This window comes from Leopardus geoffroyi, chromosome C1 (assembly GCF_018350155.1).
Source record: "Leopardus geoffroyi isolate Oge1 chromosome C1, O.geoffroyi_Oge1_pat1.0, whole genome shotgun sequence".
Classification (NCBI taxonomy): domain Eukaryota; kingdom Metazoa; phylum Chordata; class Mammalia; order Carnivora; family Felidae; genus Leopardus; species Leopardus geoffroyi.
This window is the reverse complement of record NC_059328.1, coordinates 73,327,985-73,344,553: the sequence shown is the minus strand read 5'-3', so window position 1 is coordinate 73,344,553 and position 16,569 is coordinate 73,327,985. Positions and strand designations below refer to the sequence as shown.

The 16,569-nt window shown below is 39.9% G+C and overlaps 1 protein-coding gene and 1 long non-coding RNA gene across 4 annotated transcripts in view; one reads left to right on the top strand and one right to left on the bottom strand.

The window, feature by feature from the left end:
- The window catches only part of SELENOF (selenoprotein F), a 58,139-nt gene extending 56,602 nt beyond the window's left edge, over nucleotides 1-1,537 (top strand). For all 3 annotated transcript variants that reach the window (XM_045478157.1, XM_045478158.1, XM_045478159.1), the window contains one exon: nucleotides 668-1,537. In XM_045478157.1, coding sequence (XP_045334113.1) covers nucleotides 668-799 — 132 coding nt within the window. In that variant the 3' untranslated portion in view covers nucleotides 800-1,537. The remainder of the gene's footprint in view (nucleotides 1-667) is intronic.
- LOC123598183 lies at nucleotides 1,419-10,798 on the bottom strand. Its single transcript, XR_006712437.1, has 2 exons — nucleotides 10,766-10,798; nucleotides 1,419-1,589 (listed from the first exon to the last, which is right to left on the bottom strand). It is a non-coding gene; the product is annotated as an uncharacterized LOC123598183 (long non-coding RNA).
- Nucleotides 10,799-16,569: the final 5,771 nt, after the last annotated feature.

Sequence of the window (16,569 nt, the reverse complement as noted above, 5' to 3'; positions counted from 1 at the left end):
AAATGCTGGTAATCACATCAGAGCTTGTCTCCAGCTCTAGAGTTCACAATCTAGAAAAACTAAAGCATAAATTGCTGAAAGGTCTAAGAGCTGCTTTCATCATCACTGCTACATCTTTAGTTATGTAGTTCTACTTAATTTAGCAATGAAGATTGATTTTTGAAATGAATTGGGATATGTTTGTTGATGGTGTTGATCACATTTAGCCAGAGTTAGAATTTCTCCATTCTGTCAAAATATTAGTCAACCAATTATAACAACAACAACAAAATCTTTGGATTTCTTAAAGAAAATTTAAAATCCAATACAGAATTCTGGTAATTTGTGTGCACAGCCTACTTCCAGTCATTCTCATTTGGAACTTGTCTGCCTCCTCTAAGTTTTAAGCTCATCTAGAGTTTAAGTGTATGCAATAAATATGTTACATTTAATCTTAAATCTCAAATGATCTTGCTACCGACAGGTGTTTTTCTTTTTAGAGGTAAATGTGATTTTCTCTTTTTTTTTTTTTTTTTTTTTTTGAAATCCCGGAAGACCTGTTGTGATGTCCTGTAAGCCTTATTTTTATTGGGTTAAGCTGGATTGAATTGGTTTGGGTTTGGGTTGAGGCTGAGAAGCCTCTTCCAAGCAGATAATAATGATTCATTATTGTCCTTCTTTTTTGTAGTATGTTCGTGGTTCAGACCCTGTATTAAAGCTTTTGGACGACAATGGGAACATTGCTGAAGAACTAAGCATCCTTAAGTGGAACACAGACAGTGTAGAGGAATTCCTGAGTGAAAAGTTGGAACGCATATAAATCTTGCTTCAATTTTGTCCTATCCTTTTGTGACTTTATCAAATGAAATATTACAGTACCTAGAATATTGTAGTTTTGCTTCCTTCTCTTTTTCCGTGAGGCATTAAACATCTAATTAACAGTTGAAGTGGCAGCACAGCTCACGTTACCCAGGGATTTGGCACGCTTAACCAAACTCGTTTTTAATAAAGTTCCATCCTCCTATAGTTGTTGGGACCACTAACAAAATGCTTTGTAATAGACCTGTGGTTAATTAGGCAAATGATGGTTTGTAATAATTGGTCCAGTTTTACAAAGGACAGATTTTTAAATCAGGGAGGTTAATAAGGGAGAGGATTGCTGTGCCTCATCCATGCACTGTGTGCTCTTTGAAAGTAATAACAAAAAACTACAAAGCAAATAAGATAGACTGAGCCTCAACAGATTGCCTGATTCTCAGATTCTCTCATATTTTTGTAATACCCAGCTTTCCTTTGAATAGAAATGTTATAGTTTATAATGAATGTGTTGCGTTAAAACTTTATGGCTTCATTATTGTAAAACAGATTCAAGATCTACAGTAAGAGGGAAACATTCACAACGATTTGCATTAATGAAGACTACACAGAAAACCTTCGTGAGGATTTGTGTGGATCTGATGATATTTGGCAAATTTTTGTGCTTTACCTTCTTACAGAAAAGCCAATTTAGAAATGATCGTTTTTAAGACCAAAATATAAATAAAGTTTCAAAAATCAATGAGAATTTGAAATTCTGATTTGTTCTTTCATGTCTAAAAAATGATACATTTCTCAGTGTATTTTTTATGTTCTTTTCGTAGAAGCCCTCCCTTTTTTATCCAAATTATTAAAATGGCTACACTGCTAGAAACTTATAACTTATTGTGGGTAATGTTGCTTTATATTTGCAATTTTTTTATTTCTCTAAATTGCTTTCATCTGTGAACACATTTTTATTGATACCTTCTATAAGGAATATTTCAAAAGACAGAATTTTTATGCACTATTAAAAATGATTTTTCTTGGGGCACCTGAGTGGCTCAATTGGTTAAGCTTCGGCTCAGGTCCTCATCTCACAGTTTGTGAATTCAAACTCCACATCAGGCTCTGGGCTGAGCATGGAGCCTGCTTGGGATTCTCTCTCCCCCTTTCGCTCCCCCATATCCACATGTGTGTGCACGCTCTCACAGAAATAAACATTTTTAAAAAATGATTTTTGTTGCTTGACCCTCTGTTTGATGGTTCACTCAGAACAACATTCATCCAAATGAATTTAGGTCATTTAAACCTCTTACTAACTTATCAAATTGGTCTAATCTTATTATGTCAGCTTAATCTTAGGATAAATTATTTTAATCTGGAAACTTTAAAAATAAATCGAGAATTAAACCATCTAAATGAAGGATATTTGGAAGTCTTTAAAGACAACTGTACCAGAAAACTGTATATAGAATATTTTAATAGAGATTGGTTAATTTTTACTAGCATTTTGTATCCTGTCCTATTTTAAGTATGTTTATTAAAGCCATGAAGAGAATAAACCCTAGGCAAGTTGGTTAATCAATATATGAGAAGTCTTGACAAACAGACTGTGATCTACCTTTGATCATTTAGAGTAATGGGAAGAACCATCATTGTGATAGTACAAGACCCTGGATAGTGTGGCACTAATTCCCAGTGGTTGTTGTTACTTCAGAACAAGAGGCAGGGGAAGCAGTCATGGACAGTGGAAAAAGCAGCACAAGGAGGTGCTACCACATACAGATGAACAGTAGAAGGGGTGACATTTCAAAACTTCTGGATTGGCACAGGACATTAATTGGACTGCAGTCTGGGCAGGGAGAGCCAATTAAATGAGTATCTGGCATTGGTTTAAAAAAAACAGTGATGAGAAGTTTAAAAAGTCCTTTAAAGTTATTATATTCAAGTTATTATGAGAGATCAAAAGAGGCTAAAGAACCCCACAGGATCTTAGAACGTGAAGTTCTTGAGTTGATGAATAACCGTGTTTCTACCAAGCTCCACTATTTTAACTGTGAGGTTCACTGAATCAGCCAATTCTGACTTTTTCACCAGTTCCAACCAAAGGACACCCGAAAGCCCTTTTTAAAAAAAATGATTACCAGGAAAGAGAAAAATACTGATCCAAAAGTGTCATTTTGTAGCCCAGTTCTGACATCTGATTAAGCTTATTTATGTTCACAAATATGAATATGTAATACTTGATACTTATAAATTTGTTCCCCCTGCCAAAGTGTTACATATAACCTAAAACAGTTTATCTCTAAATTCCCGAATTTGGCAAAAGCCTCATAAAAGGAACTACGAACAAAAACTAGCATTTCTTGTTTTAAGAGGATTTGAGGTTTAAAAGCTAATCTAAAATTAAAAGATACTAAAATGCAGAAAATGCTTTTGAAAGCAAATACTGCAAAACTTTGGAAAGTAAAATCGGCCTTACCTTGTACGTGAAAGCAAATACATGGAGAGAAGGGGTACAGGTTCCAGATAGGAGCACAGCTAGGTAAGTAGTTCTTTTACTTGAGAATTCTAAAGTGCATTCTAATTACATTCTGTGGTGACAGAGGACTTGTTCTGGGAGAAGGCCTGCATTTGTGCCCAAAAATTCAGACTAGACATTTGCTGATTAAATATAAGCATTTTAGGGGCGCCTGGGTGATTCAGTTGGTTAAGCGTCCGACTTCAGCTCAGGTCATGATCTCGTGGTTCGTGAGTTCATGCCCTGCATCGGGCTCTGTGCTGACAGCTCAGAGCCTGGACCCTACTTTGGGTTCTGTCTCTGGCTCTCTCTCTCTGCCCTTCCTCCGCTCTCACACATGCTCGCTCGCTCTCTCTCAAAATTAAGCATTTTTTAAAAATGTAATAAAAAAGGGGCGCCTGGGTGGCGCAGTCGGTTAAGCGGCCAACTTCAGCCAGGTCACGATCTCGCGGTCCGTGAGTTCGAGCCCCGCGTCAGGCTCTGGGCCGATGGCTCAGAGCCTGGAGCCTGTTTCGGATTCTGTGTCTCCCTCTCTCTCTGCCCCTCCCCCGTTCATGCTCTCTCTCTGTCCCAAAAATAAATAAACGTTGAAAAAAAAAATATTAAAAAAAAAAAAAAAAGAAATCTCTTTCCTCTTACCTCTAGGTTCATGCTCTGTCTCTCTCTGTCCAAAAATAAATAAAAAACGTTGAAAAAAAATTAAAAAAAAAATGTAATAAAAAAGTAATAAAACTGTCTATAACCCCACAATCCTAATACCCAAGGCAGTTTTAAAGTCATTCACAGATGTGTGCAGAGCAGCAAAAAATTTGAATCCCCCAATGCACACATTCCCAGCTAAAGTCAAACAAGTGACACTGACTTATTTCAGCTCTCATGCTGTAGACAAATAGCCTTTTCATAGTCTATTTAATGCCACGTTTTTTGTATTTTTGTGCTTTTTGTTGATTTAGCCTTTTAAAATGGCCCCCAAGCTGAGCACTAAAGTGCTGTCTAGTGTTCCTAATACGAGCAAAAAGGCTACAATGCACCTTATGGAAAAGAGGCATTTTAGAGTTTTGTTAAGGCATGAGTTACAGTGCTAGGGGCCGTGAGTTCAATGGTGATAAAATCAACCGTATGCTTCAAGTGTCTTCAAATAGAAACACAAATAGGTTGACAAAAATTTTGTGACCAATGGCTTCCAGGAACTTAACCCTGCCTGTATGTCCCCTGAGAGCAAGGGTCTGTTACCTGTAAATTCAGCTTTGCAGCAACTTTATAGAACTACCATAAGTACTGGAAATGGACTATTACTGTACATTTTTATTGAGATACAATTCACATTACCCACTTAGAGTATGCAATTCAATGTTTTTTTAGTATATTCACAGAATTGTGCAATCATCATCCACTAAATTTAGAACATTTTCATCATCTCAAAAAGAATTCCTATACCTATTGGCAGTGACTCCCACACCCACCTACCCCCAGCCCTGACAACCACTAATCCTGCTTTTCTGTCCAAGTGGGTTTTCCTATTCTGGATATTTCATATAAATGGAATCATCCAATATGTGGTTACTTGGCTCACGTCTTTCATTTGGTATGTCCTCAAGTCTCATCCATATTACAGCATGTGTCATCAGTGCTTCATTCCTTTTTATGGCTAATATTCCTTTGTATGATTGTACCATATTTTATCCATTATTTGGTAGACATTTTGGTTGTTTCCACTTTGGGGCTGTTATGAATAATGCAACTATATGTACTCATGTACAAGTTTGTGTATAGAATTAACTTTCATTTCTCTTACGTCTATTACTAGGAAGGGAACTGCTGAATCATACTATCTATGTTTAACTTTTTGAGGCACAGCCAAACTTCCAAAGTGGCTACACCATTTTACGTTCCCACCAGCAAATGTACAGGATTCCACTTTCTGTAGGTCCTAAATTTCTTGATCTCTCATTAAGAGTACTCATTTTATAGTCTCATCATCAGGGGCTACTGAGATGTGTTAAGTGCTTTGCCCCCCATTAACCGTCTTCAGACTGTAATTGTCTTTCAGTTCTTTATTCTCTCAATTTTACCTGCCCTACTGTCACTTTACTCTCTTTCCCAACCTCAGTCATTAAAAAAACTAATGTCCCGGGGTGCCCAGGTGGCTCAGTCGGTTAAGCGTCCGACTTCAGCCAGGTCATGATCTCGTGGTCCGTGAGTTCGAGCCCCGCGTTGGGCTCTGTGCTGACGGCTCAGAGCCTGGAGCCTGTTTCAGCTTCTGTGTCTCCCTCTCTCTCTGACCCTCCCCCGTTCATGCTCTGTCTCTCTCTGTCTCAAAAATAAACGCTAAAAAAAAAAAAAAATTTTTTTTTTAAAAACTAATGTCCCCACATCTAGTAGAGGTCACATTCTAATGAGAGCTAACAATTAAATAAAAGCACAAATATAACAATTATGGTAAAAGTAAAGAAGAAAAAGTTACTAGAAAAGAACTACAAAGGAAACTAATGAGCTTAGGGAGCTCTGAAGGATGTGATATTTAAACTGAGGTCTAAAATATGAATAGAAGCTCTCCACGTAAAGAGTGAATTAAAATGTCTTCCAGTCAGAAGGGAGAGCATGTGCAAAGATCCTGGCTTAGTAGAAAGTTTGGAAGCCACATACCTGAAAGAAGGCCAATGTGTCTGGAAACAAGTTAACCAGAGAAAAGGGTAGTAGGAAATGAGGTCATGAGGGTAGGCAGGGAGGATCCAATACATGTCATCTAAGAATTCAGCTGTATTCTAAGTTGCTTTTAGAATAAAACCTTGAGCCAGGGAATGACAAAATCCAATAAGGCCAACTCCAAAGGTCATAAACAATCAACAAATATTTATGCCTACATAAACACTTAGCTTTCACCAAGGACTAATAACCTCTTCGGGAACCTTTAGTATACAACTTGCTTTGAGTCCAATATTCATTTGTGCACAATACTAAAAGGATTCTTAAAATATTCACTAGTTATGTGGACTAAGAGGAAGTGAATACCCATGAATACCAAACTAGACTATCCTGTTCGCCACTCAAGATTTTGAAATCCATTATCCTGGCCTGAATTGTGCTTCCATTTCTTCTTTCCTGGCTTGAACATCTGGATACTGAGGCTGATCTGATTTCTGTGGTTTCCTAACTCACCCACTTTAAAGTGGATATTTTATCTCTGCATCTTAGTCCAGCAATACAGAATTCTCAGTTCTTTCCCATATGGAACGAAATCTCTGTCCATCTCTACCCTTTGCCTACCCACTTGGTATTAGCTACATCTTACTCCACAGGCCCAGCCAGACCCCAGCCAACCATCTAGTCTAGTTTCTTTTACTGCATAACAAATCACACCAAAACTTTAAGTGGTTTAAACCCTAATTATTTTGCTCACAGATACATACTTTGGGCAGAGCTCAGTGAGGGCAGCTCATTTCTGCTCCATCAGGCATCACCTGAACTAGCTCAACTGGGACAAGAGGATCCACTTCCAAGATGGGCCACTCGGAGCTGGCAAACTGGCACTGACTGTAAATTCTATTCCGTTAGGCAGTGTAGGCTTTCTCACAGCATGGTGCCTGGGTTCCAAAAGCAAGCATCTTTCTAAGAAGCAGGAAGTGAAAACCCTATTTCTCAAGGCCTGGGCCCCAAAATGACATGATGTCACTTTCACCATATTCTATGAGTCAAGCAGTCACAGAGCTTAGATCGAGGGGAAGGAGACGTAAACTCAGTGGAGGAGTGTCATGTTTCAGAGCCATGTTTTTTTGGATTTTTGGAGCCATGTTTAAAACCACCACACCTGCTCACCTACAGCCCAGTGCATTTAGGCGATCTTTTCTTTCTGCCCCACCCCCCTTTTTTTAGTATGTTTTTATTTTGCCTTAAGGGGCATTTTTCTCATTGCAGACTTGCTTTTAGCACTGTTTGAGAAATTCTTAGTTGCTACATGTGGTTCTAGGTCTAAAATTTGCCTCTGGGGGCACCTAGATGGCTCAGTCGGTTAAGCATCCCACTCAATTTCCACTCAGGTCATGTACTCACAGTTTGAGAGTTTGAGCCCTGTGTTGGGCTCCATGTTGACAGCGTGGAGCCTGCTTGGGATTCTCCCCCTCTCCCTCCCTCCCTCTCTCCCTTTCTAGCTGTTCCTCCCTGGCACACACACTCTCTCTTTAAATAAAGACACTTAAAAAATATTAAAACTTGCCTCTTGGACTTCTAATTAGAGCAAAACAACTTTGCCAGTTTTGAACTGCTAATTTTCAAAGCAACATGAACATCTCTAAGTTAGTGTCACACATGACACTCCCAACCTTAAAGCAGACCTGATGTAAGATACCTGCCCACTCAGCCAGCACAATCCAATAATTCTGTTTATCTGGTCACCTTATTTCTAATTGGTAGAAATAAACTTCATATTCATGAATATGAATGATGATTTGTTTTAAATCGTCAACCTTTCTTCCTGTGATGGGTCAAAATGGCCAGGCTATGGTACCCAGTTGTTTAGTCAAACTCTAGTCTAGATGTTGCTATAAAAGGTACTATTAAATATGATTCATAGTTGTAATCATTTGAAGGCCCTAACAACAAAGACTGAGGTTTCCTGAAGTAGAAGGAATTCTGCCTCAAGAGAGCAACACAGATAGTTCTCCAGTCCAAGGTGGCAACATAGGAAGACCCTGAACTCACATCCTCCATGGACACACCGAATCTACACCTCATTATAGAGCAGTTTGTCCTAAATAATTGCCGACTGCAGCTTCTGCACAATAAAAGATAGACCATATAGAGAAGGCCAAGGGAGACAGAACAGAGTAACAAAGAGCCCCCAACACCTGATTCTGTAAACTGCAGTGGGGAGAGACGATACGGAGGGACCACGAGCAGATTCATCTGCCCTGGGGCACAGGAAAAAAAGGCACAGTTTAAAACGGCAACTAAATTATAAAGGAACGAGCCTAGAACCCTATCAAACAGTGGGGGAGACACTAGAACTCTGTCCAGGTCAGAGGGGCTAGTGAGCACCGTAGTTTACCTCTCCCCTTCACCTTGAGAGTACAGATGGGAGCTAACTCTGGGCACCTGTTGCCTCAGCAAGCCCTGGACACTCCAGGGCACAGAGAAAAAGTCTGTGGTTTTAAAAAGCAATGAGAACATAAAGAATCCAGCCCTAGAACTCCACCAAATGGCTAAGGAGCTGCTGGAACTCTAGGTGGGAAGGGCTGGCAAGCACCAAAATTATCTATCCCCTCCACCGTGACAGTGCATACAGGAGCAGGGTCTGGATCCCCTGGCCAACCTACCATCTCAGTAAACTCAGCCCCAGCCCACACCAGCCCAAGCCATCCCACCAAGGAGTTCCAGAAAAGTGCACACCAGGACAATCCTGGTCAGCGCTCACTACAGCTCCAGTTGTCTTGCTAAGGTGACCCAAATACAAAGCATCCTGGAACACTCCAGGCCCACATCACTTTGCCTCCAGACAACTTGCCAGGACAATATTGGCACATAGCACCCCAGGGACTCCCTGCTCATAGCTATTTTTATTCTAACTATCCCACCAGGGTGCCTTCTTTACAAAGCGCCCTGGGACTCCCCAGCCCAAGCCTGCCTTGGCTCCTGCCACCTTGCCAGGACACCCCCTGTGTGGAGTGCCCTGGGACCCCCTGCACCATATCCAATTCTGCTCCAGGCACCCCAGCAGGGTGCTCCTGCACTAAACACCCCAGGACAACCTGACTTGCACCAACTTCAGCTATCCTGTCAAAACATCCTAAGTGCAGACAGCCCCAGGACCCACTGGCTTATACCCACTTCAGCTTCACCTGTCCTGCCAGAGCATCCTCTGCACAGAGAGCCCTGTAGGCCCCTGACATGCACCTGTTTCAGATTTCAGCTGTCCTGCCAGGGAACCCTCAGTGGAGAGCCCTGGTTCTACACTATCCCGTGCCCACTTCAGCTCTGACCATCCCATCTGGGCAGCCCCAGCAGAGTGCCCCACGACCCCCAGTCCAACCAGCCACAGCTCAGGCAGCCAACAGCAGTCACTAGGCACAAACCGTCTACACAGGGGACAACCATACACAGACCACTTTCAATTTTAGAAGTAGCTATTCCACCTAATTCATGGAAACACAGAAAGTCAAGCAAAATCAGAAACGAGAATATTCTCCAAACAAAAGAAAACCACAAAACCTCGGTGAAAGAACTAAAGGAAATGGAGATAACCAACTTACCTGATAAAGAGTTCAAAGTAATGGTCGTAAAGATGCTCATTGGACTGAAGAGAAGAACTTCAACAAAGAGATGCAAAATATAAAAAAGAACCAATCAGATTTAAAGAAATAAGAAATATACTAGAGGGAATCAACAGGAGATTAGAGGATGCAGAAGAAGGGATCAGTGATTGGGAAGACAGGGTAATGGAAAGCAGCCAGGCTGAACAGCAAAAAGAAAATTATTTTTATTTTTATTTTTATTTTAAGTTTATTTATTTTGAAAGGGAGAGAGTGAGTGAGCAGGGGAGGGGCAGAGAGAGAGGGAGAAAGAATCCCAAGCAGGCTGCACGCCGTCAGCGTGGAGCCCAATGCGGAGCTCGATCTAACAAACAGTGCATGACATCATGGCCAGAGCTAAAATCAAGAATTTGTCGCTTAACCAACCAAGCCACCCAGCACCCCCCAAAATTTTTTTTTTTAATGAGGAGAGGTTGAAGGATCTCTTGGACAACATCATCAAATGAAGAAACATTAACATGAAAAGGTCCCAGAAGGAGGAGAGAGAGAGAGAAAAGGACAGAAAATGTATTAAAAAATAAATAAATAAATAATAGCTGAAACCTTCCCTAAGCTAGGGAAGGAAAGACATTCAGCTTGAGAAAGCACAGAGAGTTCCAAGCAAGATAAACCCTAGGAGTTCTACACCACAACTCATAATAATTAAAATGTCAATGATTAAAGATAAAGTGAGAATTTTAAAAGCAGTGAGAAGCAACTAGTAACATGCAAGGGAAACCTCATAAGGCTTTGAGCTGATTTTTTCCAGCATAAACTTTGACTATCTTTCCACTCTCTTCGGGCCTGCAACGTGCTGAAAGAAAAAAAAAAAAAAAACTACAACCAACAATACTCCACCTGGCAAGGTTATCATTTAGAAATAGAGAGATAGAAAAAAAGACTTTCCCAGACAAACAGAAGTTAAAAGAATTCATCACCACTAAACCAATCTTACAAGAAATGTTCAAGGAACCTCTTTAAGTAGAAAAGACCATAGTTAGAAGAAAATGCTAACTTTCATGAGTGAAAGCAAACATTACAGAATAAGTAGCAGCAAAATCACTTATAAAGCTAGTATCAATGTTAAAAGACAAAGTAAAATTAAGTATACCTAAAAATTTAGTTAAGATTAATCACAAAATAAAAAGATGAATATAAAAAATATACATAAAACAGAGGAAACAGGGGCGCCTGGGTGGCGCAGTCAGTTAAGCGTCCGACTTCAACCAGGTCACGATCTCGCAGTCCGTGAGTTCGAGCCCCGCATCAGGCTCTGGGCTGCTGGCTCGGAGCCTGGAGCCTGTTTCCGATTCTGTGTCTCCCTCTCTCTCTGCCCCTCCCCCGTTCATGCTCTCTCTCTGTCCCAAAAATAAATAAACGTTGAAAAAAAAAAAAAAAACAGAGGAAACAGTAAAAATAACATTAAGAATAAGGTTGAGGGGTGCCTGGGTGGCTCAGTGATTAAGCATCCAACTTCGGCTCAGATCATGATCTCACAACTGTGAATTCGAGCCTCACATTGGGCTCTGTGCTGACAGCATGGAGCCTGAAGCCTGCTTCGGATTCTGCGTCTCCCTCTCTCTCTGCCCCTCCCCTACTCACAGTGTGTCTCCCTCTCAAAAATAAATGTAAAAAAATTTTTAAAAGAATAAGATTGAACTTAAATAATCATCAATTTAATACAGACTGCTATATACTTAAATGTTATATATGAACTTCACAATAATCACAAATCAAAAACCTATAATTGATCCATATATAATAAAGCCAAGTATAGGACTACAGAAATTCAATTACAAGAGAGAGAAAAATAAAGGAACAGAGAACAACAAAACTAACCAAAAGCAATTAATAAAATGGCAATAAGCAGAAACTTATCAAAAATTACTTTAAATGTAAATGGTCTAAATGCTCCAAAACACATAGGATGAGGATATGAACAAAAATAAAAACAACCCATCTATATGCTGCATACAATGAGCTCGTGTCAAAACTAAGGACACATATACAAGTGAAGGCATGTAAAAAAATATTCCACGCAAATAGAAGCAGAAAACAAAACAAAAACAGGTTGCAATACTTATGTCAGACAAAATAGACTTTCCAAAACAGACTGTAACAAGAGACGATAAAGGGCATTACATACTGGTAAGGTTCTCAAAACAAAAAGGAGATTTAATAACTGTAAATAAATATGGACCCAATATGTTAGCACCAAAAATACATAGGCAAACATTAACAGACCTAAAGGGAGAAACGCAGTAATACAGTAAGAGTAGCAGATGTTAACACTTCACATACACCACAGGATATATCATCCAGGCAGAAAATCAATAGAGAAACAATGTTTTTGAAGAACACGTTAGACCAGACTCAATTAACAAACATATATAGAACATTCCATTGACGAATAACAAAATATGCATTCTATTCATGTGCACACAAAACATTCCCCAGAATAGATCAAACAAGGCTATAAACAAGTGTCAGTACATTTTAATATTGAGGGATATATGAATCTATTCTGAACACAGTGATATGAAACTAGAAACAAATTAGAGTAAAAAAAAACAAAAATACACAAAACAGTAGAAATTAAAGAACATGCTACTAACAAGAAGCAGGTCAAGAAGAAATTTAAATTAATAAATGGGGGGTGTCTGTCTGGCTCAGTCAGTAGAACATGAGACTCTTGATCTTGGGGTTGTGGGTCCAGGCCCCATTTTAGGTGTAGAGAAAATTTAAAAAGAAAATCTCAGGGCGCCTGTGTGGCTCAGTCGGTTAAGTGTCAAACTTTGGCTAAGGTCATGATCTCACGGCTTGTGAATTCGAGCCCTGAGTCAGGCTGTGTGCTGACACCAAAAAAGAAATAGACAAAAACAAAACAAAACACAAAAAAAGTAGACACTAAGGAAAAAAAAAATCAAAAAAGGGAAAAAGATAACAACAACAACAACAACAACAACAACAACGAAAATGGGGCTAGGAGGGGGAATCAATTAAACCAGAGACTGGTTCTCTAAAAAGGGACCAAAATTGATGACTCTTTTGCCAGACTAGTCAAGAAAAAAAAAAAAAAAGACAACATCTAAATGAATACACTATGATAGGAAAAAGGAGAAGCAGCAAATGACACCGCAGAGACAAAAATGGTTATAAAAGATTATTACAAAAAATTACAGGCAAACCAATTAGAACACCAGAAGAAATGAATAACTTTCAGTAAATGTACAATCTTTCAAAACTGAACCAGGAAGAAGTAAAACCTCTGAACAGTCTAATTCCTAGTAACAAAATTGAGTCAGTAATCAAAAAACTCAAAACTAAACAAAATTCTAAAAGCAGATGACATCACAGGTGAATTCTACCCAAGATTAAAAAAAAAAAAAAATTATTACCCTATTCTCCTCAAATAACTCCAAAACAGAAGCAGAAGGAAAGCTTCCAAATACATTCTACAAGGCCAGCATTACCCTCACACGAAACAAGAAAACTATGGGCCCCTATCCCCAATGAACACAGACACAAAAAGCCTCAACCAAATATTAGTAAAATACATGTAACAACACATTATAAGGATCACTCACCACAACCAAGTGGGATCTATTCCAGGGATGTACTGGTTGTTGAACAAAAACCAAAGCTGGACGTATCCTCATCCCAAATCCCACAGAGTGACAAGAATCAAAACAGGACAGAGAGACCAGAAATAAACCCATGCTTACATGGTCAATTAATCTCTGACAAAGGTGAGAACATACTAGGGGAAGAAAACAGTTGCCACAATAAACGGTGCTGGGAAAACTGGACAGATACATCCAAAAGAATGAAATGGGACCATTTTCTTACATGAAACACAAAAATAAACTCAAGATGGATTCAAGATCTAAATGGGAGACCAGAAATCAGAAGACTCTTGCAAGAACACACAACACCTTGGCACAATATCTTGCAATAACACCTGTTGACATGAGCCTTAGCAACAGGTTACTAGCTGTGGCTCCTCAGGCAAGACAGAGCAAAGCAAAGCCAAACTAAAATATCTGGGCTACAACAATGTAAAAAAGCTTTGACACAACCAAGGAAACCATCGATGATATGAAAAGGCAACTGACCAAATGAGAGTAGATAAATGCAAAGGACATATGTGATAAGGTCTTCTGTCTACAATATGTAAAGAACCTGTACAACTTGACACCAAAAAGACAAACAATCTAATTAAAAAATGGTCAGAGGACATGAATAGACATTGTCCCAAAGAAGATGTACAAACGGCCAACAGACACAAGAAAAGATGTTTAACAGCAGCAATTGTCTCAGAAATACAAATTAGAACCGCCATAAGATACCACCTGACCCCTGTCAGAATGGCTGGAATCAAAAGAAATCACAAGAGTCGGCTATGAGGCAGAGAAAAGAGAACCATCACGCACTGTCGGTTAAGAGTGTCAGTTGGCACAGCCACTGTGCAACACAGTGTGGAGGGCCCTCAAAATATAACAAATAGAGCATAGGATCCAGTAACACCACTATTGCATATTTGCCCAAGAAAACAAAAACACTAATTTCAAAAATTTGAAAAACACTAATTTGAAAAGATATCCCACCCCCCTCAAGTGATAACTGCAGCATTATTCTCAATAGCTAAGATGTAGAAGTCCTTCAAGTGCCCATCGATAGCTGAAATGGCTAAAGAAGATGCAGTACCTATCTACACACAGTGGTATGAGATATAGACACACACACACACACACACACACACACACACACACACACACACAGATGAGCCCATGCCATCAGCAACAACAAACATGGACCCAGAAGGCACTGTGCTCAGTGAAAGAAGTCAGACTGAGAAAGATAAATATCCTAGGACTTCACTCCTCTTGTGGAATCTAAAACACAAAACCAGTGAAGACACAAACCAACAAAAAAGCAAAGCACATCCTCTAAGGGCAGAGAACAAAGCGATAGCTGCCAGACCACCCAGAGGGGTGGTGAGATGGGCAAAGTGAATGAAGCAGAATAGGAGATACAGGCTTTTCCCCTGATGGAATCAACTGATCATGGCAAGAAAAGGCACAGCATGGGGAATATAGCCAATATTATTGTAATAGTGTGGTATCGGGACAGACGGTAGCTATGCTTCTGGTGAAGTTATCATTATGTAAAGACTTGTTATTCACTGTGTTGTTTACCTTAATCAAAATAATATTTTGTCTCAGTAATCAATCAAGAAAGGACTATAACACAGAAGTCCCATGTTTTTAGTCTACTGATGCTATCCATGGGTTTAGACCCAAGAGAGCATCAACACTTAACCGAATTTCTTACCTGATGTACTACCATATACATTTTAAACTTTCTGAACTGCACATCAAATGAGTCCGTTCCTAGAACTGCACTATCAAATGACAGGTGATGGTAGGACTGGTAATTAATCGGTGTTTGGTAAGTCGGTGGGTGATTGAGAGGTCCTCAGTATAGCCAGAGATCTTAGTTTGTCTGACATTATATGGTTATTTGTGAAGTAGAAAAAAATTGATCTAATCCCTTAGTTCTCTTAGATTTTATGTGTGTCCATTTGAGAAAAGTATGAATACTTCCAAAATTTTCAATTCATCATCAACATAGAGCAAAGCAAGGGCCATCTTCAGATTTTCATTAGGATGTGATTTGCTAGAATCCTGTTACTCAACAGAGTGGGAAAACCCGTACAGACAGTTGGAGAGTCCCTTACTCCCTGTCATTTTTTCCATTGGTATCTGACTTTTGTTTGCCCTCCCTGTGGCTTCCCCTGGACTAATCTACAAATTTGCTTCAGTTTCACACTCCTTGGTGCCAGTCATCTATGAAAGCAGTCCCTCTGCCCTCTTAATATTTGGCATCATACTGATTTTTCTCAATTGCTGGCTACATAAGAGCTTTGTCTCCTCCATGCACTCATACATTTTGGAGTACTGAGGGTTGGGACCTCAACATAGAAGTTAGGAAAGGAGAGGGGCACCTGGGTGGCTCAGTCGGTTGAGTGGCTCAGGTCATGATCTCAAGGTTGGTGAATTTGAGCCCCACATTGGGCTCTCTGCTGTCAGCCTGTCAGTGCAGAGCCTGCTTCGGAACCTCCGTCCCCCTCTCTCTTCTCTTTTCCAATTTTCCCTCTCTCAAAACTCAATATTAAAAAAAAAAAAAAAAGAAGTTAGGAAGGGGGAACACAATTCAGCCCATAACACTGCCAGAAACGTATTTTCAAGGGAGTAAGGAAAGAAGGGAGTTGAAGAGATATTGAGCGCCCAACTTCGGCTCAGGTCACGATCTCGTGGCTTGTGAGTTCGAGCCCTGCGTCAGGCTCTGTGCTGACAGCTCGGAGCCTGGAGCCTGCTTTGGATTCTGTGTCTCCCTCTCTCTTTGCCCCTCCCCTGCTCATGCTCTGTCTCTCTCTCTCTCTCTCTCTCTGTCAAAAATAAACATTAAAAAAAATTTTTTTTTTAATTGGCTTAGAATAGTTGCTGAGGAAAGCAGAGAAGAGGCAGATGGAGGACAGATCTAGAGTCACATTGATCTTCCTACTTGAGTCTAACCCTGTATCTTCACTAACCTCCTACGTGAGTTTGGCTAAATGATCTGATTATTTTTCATGTTATTCTCATCTGTGAAATAGGGTTAATGATAGCTACTGTAAGCACTCCATGCTACCATGAGGATCAAATAAGAAAATGGTTTAATTTTTTTTCTTTTTTTTTTTTTTTTACATTTTATTTATTTTCGAGAGAGAGAGAGAGAGAAAGAGAGAGAGAGAGAGAGTCTGCGCACAAGTGGGGGAGGGGCAGAGAGAGAGGGAGACACAGAATCTGTAGCAGGTTCCAGGCTCTGAGCTGTCAGCACAAAGCTCAGTGTGGGGCTCAAACCCATGAACCAGGAGATCATGACCTGAGCTGAAGTCAGATGCTTAACTGACTAAGCCACCCACATGCCCTGAAAATGGTTTAA